The following is an 18,865-nucleotide window of genomic DNA, read 5'->3' as shown; positions in this document are numbered from 1 at the left end:
CACCTATACCGTGTGTGTGTGTGTCCTATACCGTGTGTGTGTGTGTCCTATACCGTGTGTGTGTGTGTGTGTGTGTGTGTGTGTGTGTGTGTGTGTGTGTGTGTGTGTGTGTGTGTGTGTGTGTGTGTGTGTGTGTGTGTGTGTGTGTGTGTGTGTGTGTGTGTGTGTGTGTGTGTGTGTGTGTGTGTGTGTGTGTGTGTGTGTGTGTGTGTGTGTGTGTGTGTGGGCGGGTGGTGTAAGATGGTCCATGCCACTTAGCCACATCATCCCAGTCTTCCCCATCTCAGTCACCCCAAGGTCTATTCTGGGAACATTGCGTCACCCTCACCACCCTGACCGTTGACCCACGACCTGACACCGACAGCTGCTCGTCAGCGCGCCGGTCCAAGGTTTTACGTGACATAGAATTCACAACATCACGTACACAGTGCGGATTACACCATTCCTTTTTGTTGTGGTTTCTTTTAAGACAGAATGAGAGTTTCTTCAACCGCAAACACACACACACACACACATAAAGGCCCAATGCACACAAACACATACATAGACAATGGCAGGAAAACTCAAAATAGTGTAGACCAGATCTTAACGACACGCATTAGGCACTCACAGTCGCACACTGACCAGGGGTGGACAAGACTAGGGAGAGGGTCAGGAAAGGGTTGTCATGGTAACCTCAAACTTCCTTCCCTCTGAGTTCATCTAAATACAGCATCTCTCTCTCTCTCCCTCTCTCTGAGTGGGTGTATGTGAGAGCAGCTGCAGTGAGAACAGAACGCAGCTCACTATCAGCTCCTATTAGATCAACTCCGCTCCTCGCAGCACTGCTATGACACACACACACACCCCTACCAAAGCACTTTGAACACACAGCCTGCTAGATCAGACTGTGTATCATATACAACACACACACACACTTAACTAAAATCCCTGTGAGACTTCACCACTTCTTCAAAAACACAAAAGAGAGAAGAGAAGTGAGGAGAGAGGAGAGGAGAAAAGAGGTATGGAGAGAGGAGAGAGGAGAGGTGTAGAGAGAGGCGAGAGGAGAATAGAGAGAGGAGAGGAGAAGAGAGGTATGGAGAGAGGAGAGAGGACAGGAGAAGAGAGGTATGGAGAGAGGAGAGAGGAGAGGTGTAGAGAGAGGTATGGAGAGAGGAGAGGAGAGGAATGGAGAGAGGAGAGGAGAAAAGAGGTATGGAGAGAGGAGAGAGGACAGGAGAAGAGAGGTATGGAGAGAGGAGAGGAGAGGAGAAGAGAGGTATGGAGAGAGGAGAGAGGAGAGGAGAAGAGAGGTATGGAGAGAGGAGAGAGGAGAGGAGAAGAGAGGTATGGAGAGAGGAGAGAGGACAGGAGAAGAGAGGTATGGAGAGAGGAGAGGAGAGGTATGGAGAGGAGAGGAGAGGACAGGTATGGAGAGGAGAGGAGAGGAGAGGAGAGGAGAGGAGAGGAGAGGAGAGGAGAGGAGAGGAGAGGAGAGGAGAGGAGAGGAGAGGAAGAGGAGGCTTGCTTTGTCAGCACGATTCACTGGCAGATAAAAAACAATCCCATCTTTGACTCTCCTTATTTCTGCTAAATTAAACTAATGCACTGTTGGAGGGAGATAAGAAAGCGCTGAGTGGAGAAGAGGAGGACAAGATGCTACTGAAACAGCAGACGTGTCCTCAATCTGTTTGTCTTCTTTAACCCTGTAATGTCTGGGGTTTTTAACATTGTAACAGACACACACAACAGACACAAATACACACACTCACAAACACGCATTCGCAAAGACACACACACACACGTAATAGCATGGCTGCCTGGACACCAGTGGAGAGGGAGGAGTAGGTGTTGGAGAGAGAAGATAACCTGTGTGTGTGTGTGTGTGTGTGTGTGTGTGTGTGTGTGTGTGTGTGTGTGTGTGTGTGTGTGTGTGTGTGTGTGTGTGTGTGTGTGTGTGTGTGTGTGTGTGTGTGTGTGTGTGTGTGTGTGTGTGTGTGTGTGTGTGTGTGTGTGTGTGTGTGTGTGTGTTAGAGCTCCATCCTGTCTTTGCAGACAGGAAGCCTGGGCCTTTCCCTCTGACCCCCCCTTCCTCTTTCTATTTCTATCCCTCTCCCACCACACCTCTAACCACGCACACACACACAAACACACACACACCTCATACAGACAGACACACAGACACTGAAAAAAACACACACACACACACACACACACTACACATACAAACAGACACACAGACACATTTCGGTTTGGAATGTGTGTATGACAGAGAGTTGAGAGTAACAGAGGAGTGGGGAGGGGGACAGTGGAGGGAGGAAGAAAGCAAAGAGAGGGAGAGGATGAGGAAGAGGTGGCAGCCACTGGGGAGGGTTAGGGTCCCAATAGAACAGATGCTCATCGCTGCTGTCCTTGACCAGGAGCAGAGGGTGTGTGTGTGTGTGTGTGTGTGTGTGTGTGTGTGTGTGTGTGTGTGTGTGTGTGTGTGTGTGTGTGTGTGTGTGTGTGTGTGTGTGTGTGTGTGTGTGTGTGTGTGTGTGTGTGTGTGTGTGTGTGTGTGTGGTTCAAGCTGTCCTATTCCTTCACTCCTCTATTGGCCTACATTACTTTTCCTTAGGCAGAGAGACAGAGAGAGAGCGAAAGAGAGAGAGAGAGAAAGAGAAAGAGATAGAGAGCGAAAGAGAGAAAGAGTGAAAGAGAAAGAGATAGAGAGAGCGAAAGAAAGAGAGAGAGAGAGAGCGACAGTGAAAGAGAGAGTGAGAGCGAGAGAAAGAGAGAGAGTGAAAAAGAAAGAAAGAGAATGAGAGTGTGGGAGAGAGAGAGAGAGAGAGAGAGGGTCAGTGGGTGGGTTGGCTCTGCACCCCAACCTCCAAACAGAATCCAAGTGCTCGGGGGGCTCAAGCTTCTCTCTTCTCTTATCCTTCTGTCCGTTCTGCCTCTTTCATGCCACAGAAGAAAAGAAGCAGCACATTCTTCCAGAACCCTGCCAACCCCCTCTCCTCTCAAAGAGGCGGCAGGTCCAAAAACAGCTTTAATGGTCTCTCTCTCTCTCTCTCTCTCTCTCTCTCTCTCTCTCTCTCTCTCTCTCTCTCTCTCTCTCTCTCTCTCTCTCTCTCTCTCTCTCTCTCTCTCTCTCTCTCTCTCTCTCTCTCTCTCTCTCTCTCTCTCTCTCTCTCTCTCTCTCTCTCTCTCTCTCTCTCTCTCTCTCTCTCTCTCTCTCTCTCTCTCTCTCTCTCTCTCTCTCTCTCTCAGTGTGTGTGTGTGTCTGCATGGGCATCAGTTCCAGAATTGTGGGAGGGAATGTGCCCACTCGCGACAGAGGATCCTCTCTCCCTCTATTTCTCTCTGTTCTTCTCTCATTCTCCCTCTCTTTCACACTGGGTCGCGACACCTCAATAATTACCCAGTGTGTGTATGTGCGTGTGTGTGTGTGTGTGTGCGTGTGTGCGTGTGTGTGTGCGTGTGTGTATCTGAAGCATGCTGCTCTCCATGACCTTCCATCAGCGCAGAACAGACCAGCCAGCAGAAGAAAAGGACTGAACTGTCATATCAAAATATAATAGCAGCATTTACCTCTTTCATTCAAAGTCCCTTGTGTCAAAGGTGAAATCTGTAGTTCTATTTCTGGTACAAAACATTGACCCAGGTGGGACTGAAGGGAAAACTGACACTTGAATATGGCTGGAATAATGTTGAAATAGGTTTAGCGTAAAAATGGTTTTGTATTAATAATGTTCAAACCGGGTTAGAATGAGGTTTCAACAACACCGTATCACTGTTGAAACAAGCGTTAGATTGCATTCATGTCGTAATAGGGTTAGGCAGAGGTTATAATAAGGTTAGGGTTCAGCAGGAATAACATTGGAACAGGATTAGACAGAGGTTAGGCTTGCTGCTGAGGGAGTGGTGTCTCCTGGCTACTGTCTCACTCTCATCTCCTCACTGGTTAATAGAATCAATGATTTACTAAATGAGGCTCTGCTACCCAGAGAAATCACACACAAGGCCCCCCAGACCACAGCTGGAGAGCAAGGGACGTTCTAGAATTACTGAGATCTCCAAACAACTGTGCTGTGTGCTGTATGCTGTGTGCTGTATGCTGTGTGTGTGTGTGTGTGTGTGTGTGTGTGTGTGTGTGTGTGTGTGTGTGTGTGTGTGTGTGTGTGTGTGTGTGTGTGTGTGTGTGTGTGTGTGTGTGTGTGTGTGTGTGTGTGTGTGTGTGTGTGTGTGTGTGTGTGTGTGTGTGTGTGTGTGTGTGTGTGTGTGTGTGTGCTGAGAAAATTCAGTGAAGCTTACATGTATCAATACTTTTGCAATTAACTCCCACACCTGTCTGGATGCTAGAACCACAGCCAGGCATTTTATTAAGCTTTTATGTGTGTGTGTGTGTGTGTGTGTGTGTGTGTGTGTGTGTGTGTGTGTGTGTGTGTGTGTGTGTGTGTGTGTGTGTGTGTGTGTGTGTGTGTGTGTGTGTGTGTGTGTGTGTGTGTGTGTGTGTGTGTGTGTGTGTGTGTGTGTGTGTGTGTGTGTGTGTGTGTGTGTGTGTACGACTGGTAGGATTACAGAACACTGCTAGTCCCTCAGCACTCAGAGAGATGACTCTCAATTCAGAGCTAATGCCTCGCTTGCTGACAGACACACACACACACACTCACACAAACACGCTCTGCTCACACATAAACCCTGACACACTGGCACCTCATGCACTAGGATGAGGATGTGAGAGGTGTGTATCGCCTCCTTTCCTCTCTCTGCCTCCCTTCTCCCCTCCCTCTCTTTCTCTCTCCTCTCCCTCCCTCTCTTTCTCTCTCCTCTCCCTCTCTCTCCTCTCCCTGTCTCTCCTCTCCCTCTCTCTCCTATTCCTCTCTCCTCTCTTCCTCTCTCTCCTCTCCCTCTCTTTCTCTCTCCTCTCCTCTCCTCTCCCTCTCTCTCCTCTCTCTCTCTCCCTCGCTTCTTCTCTCCTCTCCTTCGTCTTCCTCTCTCGTCTCCCTCTCTTCCTCTCTTGTCTCCCTCTCTTCCTCTCTTGTCTCCCTCTCTTCCTCTCTCCTCTCTCTTTCTCTCTCCTCTCCCTCTCTTTCTCTCTCTCCCTCTCTCTCTCTCCCTGTCTTTCTCTCTCCTCTCCCTCTCTTCCTCTCTCCTCTCTTCCTCTCCCTCATTTCCCTCTCTTTCTCTCTCCTCTCTTCCTCTCCCTCTCTCTCCTCTCTTTTGCTCTCAGCCAGACATGTGTCACAGTGATGGAGTCAGTCTCAGCTCAGTGACACTGCCAGATGGACTGGACAGCACAGAGAGGGGGGGGGTGGTATTTGTCTGACAGACAAACAGCAGGTTTAACAGGCACACACCACACCTGTTCCTGCCCAGCCATCCACTCTGGGGCCTAGTGAATCCTGCTGAAACTTGGGGCTGTAGTAGGGCCTGTGAGGGGGGGGGGGGCTGGCAGCAGGAAAAGCCTCTTACAGCCAGACAATCACCAAATAAGGAGAGACTGACTCCACGCAGCCTGAACATCCAATCCCCTTAATGCCTCATCACACTGCATTATGGGATGAACACACCAGTCGCCAGGCCCAACCTCAGCGCTGCTCTGGAAAACGCCAGGAGACAGAGAGACCTTTTAAAGGAATAATCTGTCCTCTACTCCTAAAACAGACATCCCCCATTCCTCTCTTCACCACACAGATTAAGACTGACGGTTACCTACGCACGTATTATCAGACACTGTCTGTGTGTCTGACCTGCCCCACAGACCTGCTCCCATCAAATAAGACACTGGCATGCACACACACACCTCACGCACTCACACACACTCACTCAATCACACATCTCAGTGTTGGACAACCAGGACAGGGTATTACAACCCACAATGAGGAGGAAAGAGAGGAGGATGTATCACACTACTAACATCCTGGTGTGCGTGTGTGTGCGTGCGCGTACTGCGTACTGTGTACGTTCTGCGCGTGTGTATGCATGCAAGCGATTCGCAGACTCACGATTAAAACCCCTACACACACACACACACACACACACACACACACACACACACACACACACACACACACACACACACACACACACACACACACACACACACACACACACACACACACACACACACACACACACACACACACACAGAGAACACCCAACCATCTCACAAACGCAGCTCAAATACTCACCGCTCCAATGCCTTTCAGCACATTCACGGGCTGCCAAAACTCCAGAAACTCAGCAGCTTATCCACCTTCTCGCACCAAACCAACTCACAGAGAATGATCGACTCCTCCTCTCCCTCAGTAATCGCAACTCACAGAGAATAATCGACTCCTCCTCTCCCTCAGTAATCACAACTCACAGAGAATGATCGACTCCTCCTCTCCCTCAGTAATCACAACTCACAGAGAATGATCGACTCCTCCTCTCCCTCTCCCTCAGTAATCACAACTCACAGAGAATGATCGACTCCTCCTCTCCCTCAGTAATCGCAACTCACAGAGAATGATCGACTCCTCCTCTCCCTCAGTAATCACAACTCACAGAGAATGATCGACTCCTCCTCTCCCTCAGTAATCGCAACTCACAGAGAATGATCGACTCCTCCTCTCCCTCAGTAATCGCAACTCACAGAGAATGATCGACTCCTCCTCTCCCTCAGTAATCACAACTCACAGAGAATGATCGACTCCTCCTCTCCCTCAGTAATCGCAACTCACAGAGAATGATCGACTCCTCCTCTCCCTCAGTAATCGCAACTCACAGAGAATGATCGACTCCTCCTCTCCCTCAGTAATCACAACTCACAGAGAATGATCGACTCCTCCTCTCCCTCAGTAATCAAAGGGTTCATATGAAGGGGTCACCGCCTGGGCACTGATCTGTCTTTTCATTTTGTCCATCCGTCTGGCTGCTTTCTACGCCCGCTGCCTGCTTTAGAAATACACAAGGAGTCACTGAACGAAGGGACAGAAGGACAGAGAGAGAAAGAGATGGAGAGAGCGGACGAGGGGGGGGGATCATTGAAACAGGCCAGATAGAAGCAGACAGTTGTAAGCCCTCTCTTCCCCTGCACTAGACAGTCAACGTTCAGTGTGTTATCATTATGTATTCATCTGTATAAAACGATGGCGTCAGCAGCACGCTCTCTCTGCTGCACATGAATAAGTTAGTGAGGAAACAGAGGGGATGTACTTCCTCCCTGCTGTACAGCCCTCAGCTCAAAGCAGAGAGAGAGAGATGAGAGAGAGAGAGAGAGAGAGAGAGAGAGAGAGAGAGAGAGAGAGAGAGAGAGAGAGAGAGAGAGAGAGAGAGAGAGAGAGAGAGAGAGAGGTTGTATTGCTCAAAGTCAGCCTTGAATAATGACAACAAATTCTGTCTTGTATTTCCCATACACAACCACTACCAGGCCCGGGCTCATCCCAAGGACATACAACTACTACCAGGCCCAGGCTCTTCCCAAGGACATTCAACCACTGCCAGGCCCAGGCTCTTCCCAAAGACATCCAACCACTACCAGGCCCGGGCTCTTCCCAAGGACATTCAACCACTGCCAGGCCCAGGCTCTTCCCAAGGACATCCAACCACTACCAGGCCCAGGCTCTTCCCAAGGACATACAACCACTACCAGGCCCAGGCTCTTCCCAAGGACATCCAACCACTACCAGGCCCAGGTTCTTCCCAATGACATACAACCACTACCAGGCCCAGGCTCTTCCCAAGGACATCCAACCACTACCAGGCCCAGGCTCTTCCCAAGGACATCCAACCACTACCAGGCCCAGGCTCTTCCCAAGGACATCCAACCACTACCAGGCCCAGGCTCTTCCCAAGGACATCCAACCACTAACAGGCCCAGGCTCTTCCCAAGGACATCCAACCACTACCAGGCCCAGGCATTTCCCAAGGACATACAACCACTACCAGGCCCAGGCTCTTCCCAAGGACATCCAACCACTACCAGGCCCAGGCTCTTCCCAAGGACATCCAACCACTACCAGGCCCAGGCTCTTCCCAAGGACATCCAACCACTACCAGGCCCAGGCTCTTCCCAAGGACATCCAACCACTACCAGGCCCAGGCTCTTCCCAAGGACATCCAACCACTACCAGGCCCAGGTTCTTCCCAAGGACATACAACCACTACCAGGCTCAGGCTCTTCCCAAGGACATACAACCACTACCAGGCCCAGTGCAAAGTTAAAGCTAGAATCATTAGTTGCTATATACATCTTTGGACTTATAAATCAATGATATATACCCATTATTCTTGAAGACGGTAACCTATAAATGCCTCATGAGCTTATTTAAACTGTCGTTCCCCATTAGAAGCCAAAATATAAGTTTGTAAACAACGTAAACAATGTAAACACACACTGTAATAACCTCAAACCATGGTTAAAACTACACATTTAAAATCATGGATGTCAGTCCTTGCATCCATAACGATGCCTATGAATTTGAGAGTGGTTACATTTCTCCAGCATCATTCCCTTCGTTTTTTAGCAACACAGGGGCGGGGAAAACGCTTTGTTATTGTTTCAGTTAGGGATAAGGTTTTGTCTCCTTAAAGTTGGTGGCAGCTCAGTTGACATAGTGTATGATGCTTTAGAGACACAGTAGCCCTAGATCAGCCTGTAGGCTCATGTCCTCTCTCCTCCTTTTGGGAAAAAAAAGGTCAAAGGTAATCAAGGGAGAGGCGACGTGGAGAGTGAACGTGGACGGAAAATGCGCCTGTATGAAACGGGAAGCTCCTTCTTCTCGCGTGTCATCAGGCAAATGATGTTTACAGGGGTGTGTCCCAAAATAAATGTGTAAAATTATAAAACAAATGAAGTTTATGTGCAAAACATTTTATAAATACAAGGATAAGTAGCATATCATTTTTAAATGTGTGCTGGCTTTTCTCCTCCGACAATGCAACTGCTCTGATTCAAAACTCTTCCGCGGTAGGATACACTTGTGCTTCCTCACCAAAAGGACGCTATCAAGGAGGGAAGGGCCGTCTTCCGTTTGCCTACTAACGGAAATGACACACTCCTCGACAACTCGGCCACTTATCAGTTTCCGGGGTCACGGAGGAGAGAGGACGGAGGAGAGAAAACAGGGCACGTTCTTTTGCCCAAACAAGAAAAGGCCTATGACTCAGAGTTTGTCAGGAACAGAAAGCCATTCATATTGTATGTTGAACTGTTCATCGGTTTCGGGATGGGAAAATGTGTCATCTGAACAATTCTACAATTAGGACTCTGATGGGCTCTTCAGAAGAGCACAAGTCTCTTTCTGAAGTCACAGGCTGAGCGCTCTACTCTCTCACTGTGATAACTGATTCAATCCCGACAGGCCTCCTGGAGAGTTTTACGCCAATATTTGAGTCTGGGTTATGGATGTTGTGGCCTTTTCATGGCAAACAGATCTGACCCAATTCTGGGCGATAATAACAATAAATGGTAACTGGGCCAAACAGATGTGGGCTGGATTTGGGCCGTAACAATTTTGCTGTCAGCGTCTGTCTGTTCTGGTCAGTTCAATGCTTCTTCCTTCAGTTACTGCAGGCAGGAACTGCGATTAGGGAACCATATCCAGAAGGTGTCTCGGAGTAGGGGTGCTGATCTAGGATCTGTCCATATAATCGTACTCATTATGATCTAAAGGGCAAAAATGATCCTAGATCAGCACATCAGAGTTGATGTTTTTCCACCCTGTCCTGTTTCTCTCTGTGTGGTTGTTAATCTTCTCTGTTGTTGGGTGTCCTGGTTGGGGTTGAAGTCAAAATGATTTTATCCCACATGAGAGAGAGAGAGGCTTTGAACATCCTCCTCTGGGAGATAGGCTACCCCACATACAACACAGACAACCACACATGCGAATGCATGCAAACACACTTGCGTACACACACACACACACACAGTGGTGTAAAGTCCTTAAGTATAAATACTTTAAAGTACTACATAAGTAGTGTTTTGGGGTATCTGTATTTTATTCTACTTTCACAACATTCCTAAAGAAAATAATCTACTTTTTACTCCATACATGTTCCCTGACACCCAAAAGTACTCGTTGCATTTTGAATGCTTAGCAGGAGAGAACATGGTCCAATTCACACACTTATAAACAGAACCTCCCTCATCCCTACTGCCTCTGATCTGGCGGACTCATTAAACACACATTCTTTGTTTGTAAATGATGCCTGAGTGTTGGAGTTGGCTATCCGTAAATGCCATCGGGTTTGCTTAATATAAGGAATTGTTTTATTATGTATACTTTTACTTAAGTATATTTTAGCAATTACATGTACTTGTGATACTTAAGTATATTTAAAACCAAATACCACTGCACACACACACACACACACACACACACACACACACACACACACACACACACACACACACACACACACACACACACACACACACACACACACACACACACACACACACACACACACACACACACACACACACCCTCTGGGTGTCTGAGCGCTGTTTATTTATGGGTAGCAGACATAGACGTCTCAGAATAGATGAAAGGGCCGATGGCTTTCTGGGAACACAGTCCTGTGTGACCACTCACCCAGTGGGAGTCAGCTCAATGTGGGGATACAACACACTAAGTACACTCTCTCTATTATCTATATATCTGTCTGTCTGTCTGTCTGTCTCAATCAATCAATCAAATGTATTTATTGACACTCACACACAGAGACACACAATTACACACTCTGCCTGATTGACACAACACACACTCTGCCTGATTGACACAACACACACTCTGCCTGATTGACACAACACACACTCTGCCTGATTGACACAACACACACTCTGCCTGATTGACACAACACACACTCTGCCTGATTGACACAACACACACTCTGCCTGATTGACACAACACACACTCTGCCTGATTGACACAACACACACTCTGCCTGATTGACACAACACACACTCTGCCTGATTGACACAACACACACTCTGCCTGATTGACACAACACACACTCTCCAGCTGTGGTCTGCCCCCTGGGGGCAGTGTCACTATTACAGACTGGTGAAGGGGGTACCTATTACTGGTCTGAAAGGAGTCATTGTTTTACACACACACACACACACACACACACACACACACACACACACACACACACACACACACACACACACACACACACACACACACACACACACACACACACACACACACACACACACACACACAGAGAGAGAGAGAGAGCCTTTGATGTTCAACGGTATCATTTCTCAGGTTTGTTTGAATCACACACTTAGACCACTGGAGAGCTTGAACTTCAAACAGACACAGGAGCTGCATGTAATCATGATGCATTCATTCACTATGGCTACTACAAACCAGAAGTCAGACAGACAGACTAAAGATTTCAACATCTCTCCACAAAAACCAAACAAATCATTAGGCGATATTGATTTGACCTCCAAAGCAGACCGTTTTCCAATACAAGAGGCATACTGATCGACACACTACGCTACCACACACACACACACACACACACACACACACACACACACACACACACACACACACACACACACACACACACACACACACACACACACACACGCTCCATCTCTCACTAAATCAGAACGAAAGCTATAGCTTCCTCTGGGTTTTGTTGGACACACACACACACACACACACACACACAGCCTGCAAATCAATAAAGATAACCCCCCTTCCACACACGACACACAGAAAAACGACACAGAAAATACAACGCACACACTACGGACACTAGGTCAGAATGCCAGTGTGCTCAAGCCAATGCGTGGTTCAGTCAGGGAGAAATAACCTACTCTGATAGTTATCACAATTTAATAATGAAATAGTCTACCATATTAGTAATAATACAGTATTTCAGAGGACCTTATGTCAGAAATATGTGCGCTATCAAATGCTCTATCCCTCTCTCTTCTCCCTATTTGTGTGTTCGATTGTGTTTTTGTCAATGTTTGCCAATACAAACAACAGCCCAAGTGAATGTAAATGGACAGAGAATGATCTAACGTTACAGTCCCCTAATCCCATCTTCCTCTCTGCTGTCTAAATCCTCGCTTTTATCCAAATATCGTTTAGCCCTTATTCCTGAAGGCTAGCCTTCTACCGTTGACTCACCTATACGAAGTCTGTTTCCTAAAAGCCAGACCCTTTAATTTATCCTCCAGCGTCTCCACCTCCATCTCGACGAGGCTAGTGAACGTATCGCTGCCCCCCATGGCCTCCTCTTCGCCGCAGCCGGACTCGCTGTCCTCCCCGGCAGCTTCCAGCGCCGTCAGCCGGCCGCTGAAGGTCCCGGGGGTGTGCTCCGCCTGGGACGGGCAGGGCTTGGCCAGGGGGTCCATGCTCATGCTGCGGCTGGCGCTGGACCCCCTCTCCCCGGCTACTCCGGGAGACAGAGACGGTCTACGGTGGGTATCGCTGGATGACAGTGTCCGTCCTTTTTATGGTCGCGTTTGTTGAAGGAACCCAAAGCGGCGGGGATCTGTGTTCGCCGCACCGTCAAGCACGAGACGGTGATCGCGAACGGCTAGTCGGAGATGTCGGGAGATGACCGTCTGGAAATGGCAGCACGAGCTGCGGCAGGAACAACAAGCGTCAGCTCAACAGAAGCTCACGAGCTGCAGCAGGCAGCAGGCAGCATCCATCTCCGGCCCCGACAAGGGCATTGTGGGATACTCCTGCTCCTCCTCACTCCGCTGCAGCATCATCACCATGGTAAAAGTAGGGCAGAGCAGGGGCGGACTGGGACAAGATTTCGGCCCTGGCGTTTTATTCACACCAGCCCACAGCACTATGCGCACAGCCAACTAATTTCCCCCTGGTGTCACCAACTCTGTTGGTAATCTGGTCAGACAAAGTACTTCATAGTCCTGATTTCATCTAACACATCCAAGCAGGAATGCATGATCCAAGATATTTTCATGTGCAATCTAGTGATTGTCATGAATTTCAAGTTGACAAAAAAAAATCTGCAACAATGTCATGGATGGAAATACAGATATTAAACTATAACATTTCGCTTTAGTACTTTGAAATACTTGCATTATATACAACACAGAAAGCAACTGCCCCTCCACAGTTTTCGTAATCTTTGCCTATCTAGTAATTTTACAATCACACAAGTTTGGTAGCCTATGCTGTTGGATGCACGTTCTCGTCATGGGCGTAGTTCTAGTCATGGGGGGGTTACAATGTTTTACTGATCAAACATTCTCATAAAAGGTCTGTGGCGAAAGAAACCACGGGAGCAAATGAGTTTGGAACAGGGATATGGACATCATTTTTACATTCAAATATGATACAGCGTTTGATTATTGAAATATCTGCCTCAATTTAACTCCAGAGTTGTTGTTTTCTTTCTGAGGGCTTATTGGTAACAATTTCAGGGAACGCTCTAAAATCAGAGATTGACCCCGGAAATCAGGAACGACTGGTCACCCGAGTCAAATAGGACACCAGAAGGTCCTCCTTTTTTCCAAAAGAGATTAATTACATACATCTTTATGTGCACTAACTCATATAATAGGAGCATTAATTTAGGGTTCAAAACCTGAGAAAGTGAAAACACAAAATGAGTTAATTAGATAGCGAACTCTAAATATAATACACACCGATAGTAGCCATGTATTCATCCAACAGTAAATTGAACATCCTTCTCATGAGACCTACCCATAAGGCCCTCGCAATATCCGGTGCGCATTTCGCCATATCAAAATAGTTATTGAGCTGAATATTGAGAGTTGATAAGTACAATGATACCTACAGAAAGCGGAGACCCTCCTCTCTTCGTCAGAGAAGGGAACGAAGCTTCCAAAGCTGTGCTTTTTCCACAATTGCATTTTTCAAGCTGATGGGGGGGATGGGAGAGGGGCTCGCTCATCACAGCAGCAGGCCCCAGCGAGGGCAGACGCATGGGCAGGACAGACACTTTCATTACAGGAATCATGAGAATACACTTTACTGTTTGACTAAATCATGGTTTTAGCCACCACACATTTGTTTTGAGTGATGTGACAATGTAGAATGTGCTTTTTCTACATTTATAGGCACCCTTTGTTTTCTTACGATCCATGATCTTGGCCGTTGCCGACTGATCAGCCAAACCCTTATTATATAGATTAGTATACTGCTGGCCATGTCACCTTGCTCATTGTTGTATTTTTAATGTAAAAAAAATAAAATAAAAATGCTGTCAATTTTCAACCAGCCCACCCAACAACAAAAAATGGTCCAGCCCATCTGGCATTTGCCAAAATTGACATATCAGTTGCATCATTATAACCCACTATGGGAATGAATAGGGAAACGACTAAGTAGTTAAGGATTGGAAATGATGCTTTTGCGTTTGCAGTAATTTGACAAATTGCATCTGATTCGGTCAGTGAGTTTGTCTGTTTTTGTTTTTCTGTTAAATGCAAATCATTCCGTTCTGAACATTTTTGGGGCTTAATAATACAAATGAGCTTAATGTGATTAGAGGTTAAATAAAAATAAAATAAAAAGAATAATAATAAAAAAGAATAAGACTGACAGTTCTTTCACGGGCAGGGAGACAGACACATTTGACAAAATGCACACAGAAATGTGCATAGACGACCGCATGGTCACACACTTACCAGTTGAATCCATAGACCCGTCTGCCAGAGGCAGAGCTGTAATTTATCTGAACATTGGAGTGTGGGTTTAAACAGCGATTCTCAACTGGCCGAGTGTCTTATTTTATTTTAATACTCCAGTCTGAACTGAAACGACTAAAACCAGGTAGAAAGTGTGTAGAAATCAGTAGAACTATTTGGTTGATTTTGTAGTCTGAAACCAGTGAACTTCACATTCCTCATCAAGAATATGGGCAAAATGAAAAATGAGGTACTGTTGTTCCCTTGTCATATAATTTGTACATTTACTTTCAAATAGTACTGCAAAAATGTTGGCAACAAACCAAAAATAATCGGCATGCGAATATTGGATCGCGGCTGAGACAATCTGGTTCCATTTGGGTCCCGAGGCAAACCAGTTGAGAACCACTGGGTGAAAACATTTGAATAAGTTGATTTGAATGGCTGGTGGCCAAACCTTTGGGAAGGGCTTAGTACGACTTCTGACGCTTATGTCATTATTGACCGACAATGCTCACAGTGAGGGTATGCGTGCTTGCAGTCTCAAACACACAGCACATGACTTCAAGCACACTTCAAAGCAGGACAATCTTACACGGCAGTTGATGCTTTTACTACGGAAAATATTTATTTGTTTTAATCAAAAACCAAAAAGGACAGAACCCATAAAAGACAAATATAGGTCCTGTGGAGGCAAAAATGTGACTCAACAGTTTATATACAATAAATAAGAATGACAATGGACTCTTTGGGGACACAGTACGAGTGGATTGACGGCAGGGTGCAGGCCAATGGGGAAGGCGCGAATGGCTCTATTCATCTGTGTGAGACAGCGCAGGTGGTACGGAGACTATGAGACTAGCAGAAACCTCAGTGGTTCATTACATTTCATAAGGCCACCGTTGTGTTTTCTCCAGCAAGAACGTATCGTAGTTTAGGAAACAACACATTCCCTACACACATTATCCGGTATAAAAAGTACTGTGTCATAACGCTGTATTATAAAGCTTGATTGTCTCAACATCCAACCATCGATCAAAGTCCTTTACTGACCGCACACATGTAGGCGGACTATTACATTGTTATTATTTACATTTACAAAAATAGGGTTCGCTTGGAAGACCTTTGGCTTTTGACAGATACTCATATTTAAGGACACAGTGTGCTATTCTGAATCCACCCTGACAAAAATCGACAGGAAACCAATACGGAAAGGAAAGATCATTTGAGATAGAAAGCCCCATTACTGTGAAGAAGACAGTGGAGTATTCACAGAGCTCTGCGGCCCCATTCTCATAACGCCACCATCACATGAAGGGGAATATCACCATAGAAATACAGAACGAAATACCACTCACTCAAATGTAACAGAGCATAATGGCCAGAGCAAAGGATGTCATCAAATATATAAAGAAGTAAAGCAAATAAGGCAAAATAAAAACAAAGCATGAACACAAAAATATATCAGAGGTGGTGGTACTATTGGAATGGAATAAAAACACAATATAAAAAGAACAACTACATACGATAAAATAAAGATATCAAAAAAAGGATTCTATAAATACAGAGAGCCTCCTGCGCCTGCAGAGGGAAGGCCGAAGGTCAGGGGTGAGGGGTCAGAGGTAGAGCCCTATGACGTCTCGTTGACCGTCCTCTCCAGCTCTACGATTTTAGTGCTGTCGTTCACCCTCTGCTCCAGAGACCTGAAGCAGAAGAAGAGAGACGAACCAATAAGAAACTACAGCACTAGACTTTTACTGGCATCAATACCCCAGAAACAGTCCCATACAGCCTCTGATATCATCACCTGCCAGAGGTGTGTGTGTGTGTGTGTGTGTGTGTGTGTGTGTGTGTGTGTGTGTGTGTGTGTGTGTGTGTGTGTGTGTGTGTGTGTGTGTGTGTGTGTGTGTGTGTGTGTGTGTGTGTGTGTGTGTGTGTGTGTGTGTGTGTGTGTGTGTGTGTCTGTTACCTGTGCAGGTCTAATAGCAGGGGTTTCTGTGGATTCGCATCACTGTTGTTGAAAGGTGAGCGTGTCTCAGCACGGTGTGACTCCTCCCCTTTCTGCTGCTTTTTCTCAGAGCGCCACGCTGCCATGACGACCGTGGGCCTCTCCAACTGGTCAGGATAGTCCCCGCCCAGACCCAGAAGGTGTGGCTCGTCCAGCCCTCTCTCCTCATAGGACAGCAGGCTCCTGGACTTCACTGTGAAGGATCATGGGTAAAATAATATATATTACATTTTTATTTTTTTTAAACACACATCTGATCACATCATGTCCAGAAAGGAGAAAGTACTCAATGACATGCCTACCTTAATCTTTTACATATTTCCTTGTTGAAATCTTTTGGTTTTTAGGGATGGTATAAAATCCTTTGATATGATCAAGTCTACTACTAATGCAATCCTACATCCCTGCAACCCTCTTAACAAGATTTACAAATGAAGTCTTATGAAAAGGATTACACACACAAAAAAACAACAACAACCCAACCCTACCAACAGTAAACCTTGCTCTGTACATAGCCTACATCCAGATTGTTCTACTGTAGGGCGGACTGCCAGCAACACTGATACTGGGCTCTGTGGCAAACAGGCTGTGTGTGGGAGGGAGAAGAGTGGCAGGGGGAGCAAAGATCAGTCATCATTCAAATGGCTGCATTGCAGCTTAATCATGCTAATGACAGTCCCGCTGAATGGGAAACCACGACATTCAAGTGTACACTCTTCCAGGAGGCCACGCCAAAACACTCAAAAAAAGGTGTGTGTGTGTGTGCGTGTGTGTGTGTGTGTGTGTGTGTGTGTGTGTGTGTGTGTGTGTGTGACTGGTAGGATTACAGAACACTGCTAGTCCCTCAGCACTTAGAGATTCAGAGCTAATGCCTCGCTCGCACACACACTATAAAAAGATCAGCATTAATCCATGAAACATGAATGTGCAACGTATGACTGACTGAGTGTGTGTGTGTGTGTACAGTACCTGTAGCTGTGTAAGACTCCTGCATGGCCATGTCTCTGGAGAGGCCAGTCTCTGTGATGGAGGAGCAGGGACCCAGGCTGGGGTAGAAACTCCCTAGGAACACAGCGAAGCACAGCACCACTACCTAGACACACACCCCCGATATGTCAGTAGGCTCCACAGTCAAGCATTTACATGAAAAGGACAAGATAGTCTGCCCACAACAGCTGACACACAGAGCATGCAGGAGTTACATAAAATGAAAAGCAAAAGGTTATCCAATCAATATGAAACACACACACGCACACACACACACACACACACACACACACACACACACACACACACACACACACACACACACACACACACACACACACACACACACACACACACACACACACACACACACACACACACACACAGGGCTGAGCATTGTGTTGGGGAGTCTCACCATGAGGCAGGAGGAGGTCTGGGTGCCAGTGACTTTGCAGGAGCGGGGAACCTTCCCTGCCACCACCGCCTGCAGAGAGTGCAGCTGTTGTATTAGAGTCCTAGGGAGAGGTGACGAGGGGAGAGAGGGGGGAAAGGGAGAGGGCATGAGGGTAGAGGGGATGGGGGGGGGGAGTGGAGAGCTTAGTCATAGACACACACCCCGCCGAAGACAATACACAGGCGCGCATTCTCACACGCGCGCATTCTCACACACGCGCATTCTCACACACGCGCATTCTCACACACGCGCATTCTCACACACACACACACAGCTGAAAAGAACAGCAGAGAATTATACACGTCACTGGACTAACATGTGACTTCACAGACAATGTTACACGGTGTGTATTCGTGCACAAACACATGAAAACACAACTAAAACATCGCGCTCCGTTCGACTCAATGAACTGTGTGATACATTTTACAAGGTTGGATTAATAATGTAGGAGAGGATGAAGCACGAAACATACCCTGCGGCACTATATAATGTACGCCTCTTACTTGTTGGTACACTCCAGATTCTCCAGTTTCCTGCGCAGCTCGCTGTTCTCATTGGAGCAGTTCTCCACCCTGTGGACAAAAGGGGGAACTACAAGATCAGTGACAGGTCGAAGGAATAACCAGGGGACACAATGCCTTGACAGAAGTTACTGCTGTACGTGTTTAAAGCACTTTTGAGTTTTATGACTTGTCTTAATAAAGTATTTATCTTTAGCATTTGATTATGATGCAAATTTAATTACCAAAGAAATAGAAGGACAAACAAACAAAAAAAAAACGCATCCCCAAAGCAACACATT

General features: G+C 46.8%; 2 protein-coding genes across 2 annotated transcripts in view; both read right to left on the bottom strand.

Moving 5' to 3' along the window:
• The window catches only part of LOC124014595 (diacylglycerol kinase iota-like), a 43,129-nt gene extending 30,330 nt beyond the window's left edge, over window positions 1-12,799 (bottom strand). Inside the window, exon 1 of the mRNA XM_046329780.1 lies at window positions 12,114-12,799. Coding sequence (XP_046185736.1) covers window positions 12,114-12,346 — 233 coding nt within the window. The 5' untranslated portion in view covers window positions 12,347-12,799. The remainder of the gene's footprint in view (window positions 1-12,113) is intronic.
• A 2,417-nt stretch (window positions 12,800-15,216) lies between these two features.
• The window catches only part of LOC124013787 (cyclic AMP-responsive element-binding protein 3-like protein 2), a 28,439-nt gene continuing 24,790 nt past the window's right edge, over window positions 15,217-18,865 (bottom strand). Inside the window, exons 8-12 of the mRNA XM_046328309.1 lie at window positions 18,567-18,635; window positions 18,025-18,124; window positions 17,592-17,715; window positions 16,584-16,815; window positions 15,217-16,317 (exon numbers count right to left, since the gene is read on the bottom strand). Of these exons, the coding sequence (XP_046184265.1) occupies window positions 16,245-16,317; window positions 16,584-16,815; window positions 17,592-17,715; window positions 18,025-18,124; window positions 18,567-18,635 (598 nt within the window). The 3' untranslated portion in view covers window positions 15,217-16,244. The remainder of the gene's footprint in view (window positions 16,318-16,583; window positions 16,816-17,591; window positions 17,716-18,024; window positions 18,125-18,566; window positions 18,636-18,865) is intronic.

Source organism: Oncorhynchus gorbuscha, linkage group LG25, assembly GCF_021184085.1.
Source record: "Oncorhynchus gorbuscha isolate QuinsamMale2020 ecotype Even-year linkage group LG25, OgorEven_v1.0, whole genome shotgun sequence".
Lineage (NCBI taxonomy): Eukaryota > Metazoa > Chordata > Actinopteri > Salmoniformes > Salmonidae > Oncorhynchus > Oncorhynchus gorbuscha.
The sequence above is the reverse complement of the archived record's forward strand: the minus strand, read 5'-3'. Positions and strand labels throughout refer to the sequence as shown.